A 3,531-nucleotide genomic window follows, 5' to 3' on the forward strand; every position below is an offset into this window, starting at 1 on the left:
CCAAATGGATCAAAGACCTCAACATAAATCCTCCCACACTGAACCTTCTTAGAAGAGAAATGGGGAGATACCCTTGAATGTATTGGTACAACAGAATGTTTCCTGAACATAACACCAGTAGCACAGACATTGAGAACAACAATAAACAAATGGGACCTCCTAAAACTTAGAAGCTTATGTAAGGCAAAGGACACTATGAGCAAGACAAAACTGCAGGCTATAGAATGGGAAATATCTTCACCAACCCCACATCTGACAGAGTTATTATTTCCAAAATATACAATGAACTCAAGAAGCTAGCCACCAATACACCAAACAATCCAATTAAAAAGTGGTGTGCATGACTAAATAAATAGATAATTCTCTAGCCGGCCGTTGGTGGCGCACGCCTTTATTCCCAGCACTTGGGAGGCAGAGGCAGGCAGATCTCTGTGAGTTCGAGACCAGCCTGGACTACCAAGCAAGTTCAAGGACAGCCTCCAAAGCCACAGAGAAACCCTGTCTCGAAAAACCAAAAAAAAATAGATACCATTTTTTTAATTATGAAGCTGTTGGCTGTTTGCTTGGTTGCTTTTTGTTAATTTTTTTATTTAGGTTAGAAAAAATCTTGTTTCACATTTCAATCCCTGCTCCCTCTCACTCCCTTCCCTGCCCCACCCTCCCCTCCAGGTCCTCCAGTCCCCCAACCAATCTCTACTCTGATCCCCAAGGAGAGTGTGGCCCTCCATGGTGGACCTCCAGTAACTGTCATTTCATCCAGGGCAGGACCTGAGCCTTCCCACAAGAGTCCAGGCTGAGAGAGCCTCCCATATTGTGGCATGGGCACTCAAATTCTATTTGTATGTCAGGGATAAATACTACCCAAGGCCCCATAGATTACCTAGGTCTCCTCACTGACACCCACATTCAGGGTGTCTGGGTCAGTCCCATACTTTCCACAGAGGCATTAAATCTGGAGTCCAAGAGCTCCCCCTTGTTCAGGTCAACTGTTTCTGTGGGTTATACCAGCCCACTTTTAACTCCTTTGATGATCAGGTTTCTCTTTCTGACACTGGATTCCAGGAGTTCATTTCAGTGCTTGTATCTGGGTATCTGCCTCTGCATTCATTAGTAGCTGGATGAAGGTTCTGTTTCCTAGACTCTCTGTCAGTGGGATTGTATGCTGGCACTACCCTGATTCATGTCTAAAGTCCATAAATGAGTGAGTACATACCATGTTTCTTTTTTTTAGAGACTGGCTTACCTCACTCAGTATGGTTTCTTCTAGTGCCATCCATTTGCCTGCAAATTTCAAGATTCCGTTGTTTTTTTTTTCACTGAATAGTACTGAATTGTGTAAATGTACCACATTTTCTCTATCCACTCTTCAGATGAGGGTCATCTAGGTTGCTTCCAGGTTCTGGCTATTACAAATAATGCTGCTATGCACATAGAGGAACAGACATCCTTGTATGAATGTGCATCTTTTGGGTATATGCCTAAGAGTGGAATTGCTGGGTCTTATGGAAGACTGATTCCCATTTTCCTGAAGGAATCCCCATACTGATTTTCAAAGGAGCTGTACAATTTGCCACTCCCACAAGCAGTGTAGGAGTGTTTCCCTTTTACCACATCCTCTCCAACATAAACTGTCATTGGAGTTTTGATATTAGCCATTCTGACAGGAGTAAGATGGAATCTCAGAGTTGTTTTGATTTGCACTTCCCAGATGGCTAGGGATGTTCAGCACTTTCTCAAGTGTCTCTCAGCCAATTTAGTCTCCTCTATTGAAAAAAAGAGAGAATTCTCCATTTAGTTCTGTACCCCATTCTTTGATTGGATCCTTTGGGGCTTTGGAGACTTGTTTCTTGTATTCTTTGTAAATTTTGGAGATCAGCCCTTTTTCAGATGTAGGGTTATTGAATATCTTTTCCCAATCCGTGTGTTGCCTTTTTGTCTTGCTGACTGTGTCCTTTGCCTTACAGAAGCATGTCAGTTTCAGGAGGTCCCACTTATTAATTGTCGATCATAGTGTCTGTGCTATTGGAGTTATGATCAGGAAGCTGTCTCCTGTACCAATTCGTTCAAGGGTGCCTCCCACTTTCTCTTCTAACAGGTTCATTGTGCCTGGATTTTTGCTGAGGTCTTTGATCCAGCTGGACATAAGTTTGTGCATGGCAATAGACATGGATCTATCCGCATTGCTTGGTTTCTTATTGACTAGCTCTGATTTGATTATTAATCCATATTTACTAATACATATTTTATAAGAACTTATTTTTTTAAAATGTCATGTTGGTGCTGGGATTTGAACCTGGGTCCTCTGGAAGAGCACTAAGTGCTCTTAAGCACTGAGCCATGAATGACATCGACACAAGATGGCAGCTACCACAGGCTTGGGAGTGAAAGGACCTTGAAATTTCTGACTGTTGGAAGAGCTGAAAGTAGGTCAGAAAGTAGTAGGTGAAGGCACAGTTAGCTGGAGTCTAGAGGATGACGAAGACATGACACTTACGAGATGGACAGGGATGATAATTAGGCCTCCAAAAACAATTTATGAAAACTGAATATACAGCCTTAAAATAGAATGTGGACATAACTACCCAGAAGCACCCCCATCTGTCACATTTGTAACAAATGTCAATATGAGCAGGGTGAGTAGTTCAAATGGAATGGTGGATCCAAGGGCCACGACAGAGCTGGCAAAGTGGCAGAATTCCCACAGCATCAAAGTCATCCTGCAGGTACTTCAGTGCCTGATGATGTCAAAAGAGAACATGAAGCTGCCACAGTCACAAGAAGAACAGTGTTACAGCAATTAGTCACAAAGACCCCGGCCTCCCCTCCCCAATCCACTCTAAATCTTCATTTTCCACAGCAGTGAATTTTCTAGATTGATTTTGTAGACCTCAAAATACTGGAGAGGACGCTCCACTGGGACTTCATCCTGAGACACTGTTCTGGTACTAATTTCTTGTCAATTTGAAATACCTAAGTTGTTCTGTGTAACATCTGTGGAGTGTAGCTGCTGGCTGCCTAGTTGAACTTCTGGGTTCAAGAAGGTGTGTTGAAGTCGTTTCTGTTGGGAGCGGTGGACACAGCTAACACAACTGTGAAAAGACACATTTCACAATCACCTGATGCTGACACATGGCCTGGGTCTGCCTTTGCTCGCCCCCTCCCCCGCCGCCACAACTATGGGAGCCCTTAGAATAGATGGGAAGGCTTCAGGTAGCAGCTGTGGAATGACTGCTGGGCTTGGGGGTGCTTTGGCTTCACCCCTGCTTTCATAAGTCTTAAGTGATGCTGCTTCCAAGCCATTGGCCCCTCTTCTGCTCCCCCACTCCTGCCCTTGGCCAAAGCTTAAATTATAACCCTCCCCTCCCTCTAAAATTGGCTATGGTTGAGGAATTCAGGGCTTCCCGTCTCCCTACCTTTATCAACGGGTGCTGCCCACCCCCTCATTCTCAACTCCCTCGTTGCCCATCATCACCCCACACTTGCTGTGGCCAGAGCCATGAGATGACCTTGGAACAGCTGGCCTCCTTAGTT

At 44.4% G+C, this 3,531-nt stretch overlaps 1 protein-coding gene across 1 annotated transcript; it reads left to right on the plus strand.

The window, feature by feature from the left end:
* Positions 1-2,357: 2,357 nt before the first annotated feature.
* LOC101839925 (ubiquitin-conjugating enzyme E2 variant 1-like) lies at positions 2,358-2,801 on the plus strand. Its single transcript, XM_013117742.1, is given in 2 exon segments — positions 2,358-2,527; positions 2,654-2,801. Coding segments are annotated over 2 exon segments (318 nt in total).
* The last annotated feature ends 730 nt before the right edge of the window (positions 2,802-3,531 follow it).

The sequence above is a fragment of the Mesocricetus auratus genome, unplaced genomic scaffold (assembly GCF_017639785.1).
Source record: "Mesocricetus auratus isolate SY011 unplaced genomic scaffold, BCM_Maur_2.0 Super-Scaffold_100676, whole genome shotgun sequence".
NCBI lineage: Eukaryota > Metazoa > Chordata > Mammalia > Rodentia > Cricetidae > Mesocricetus > Mesocricetus auratus.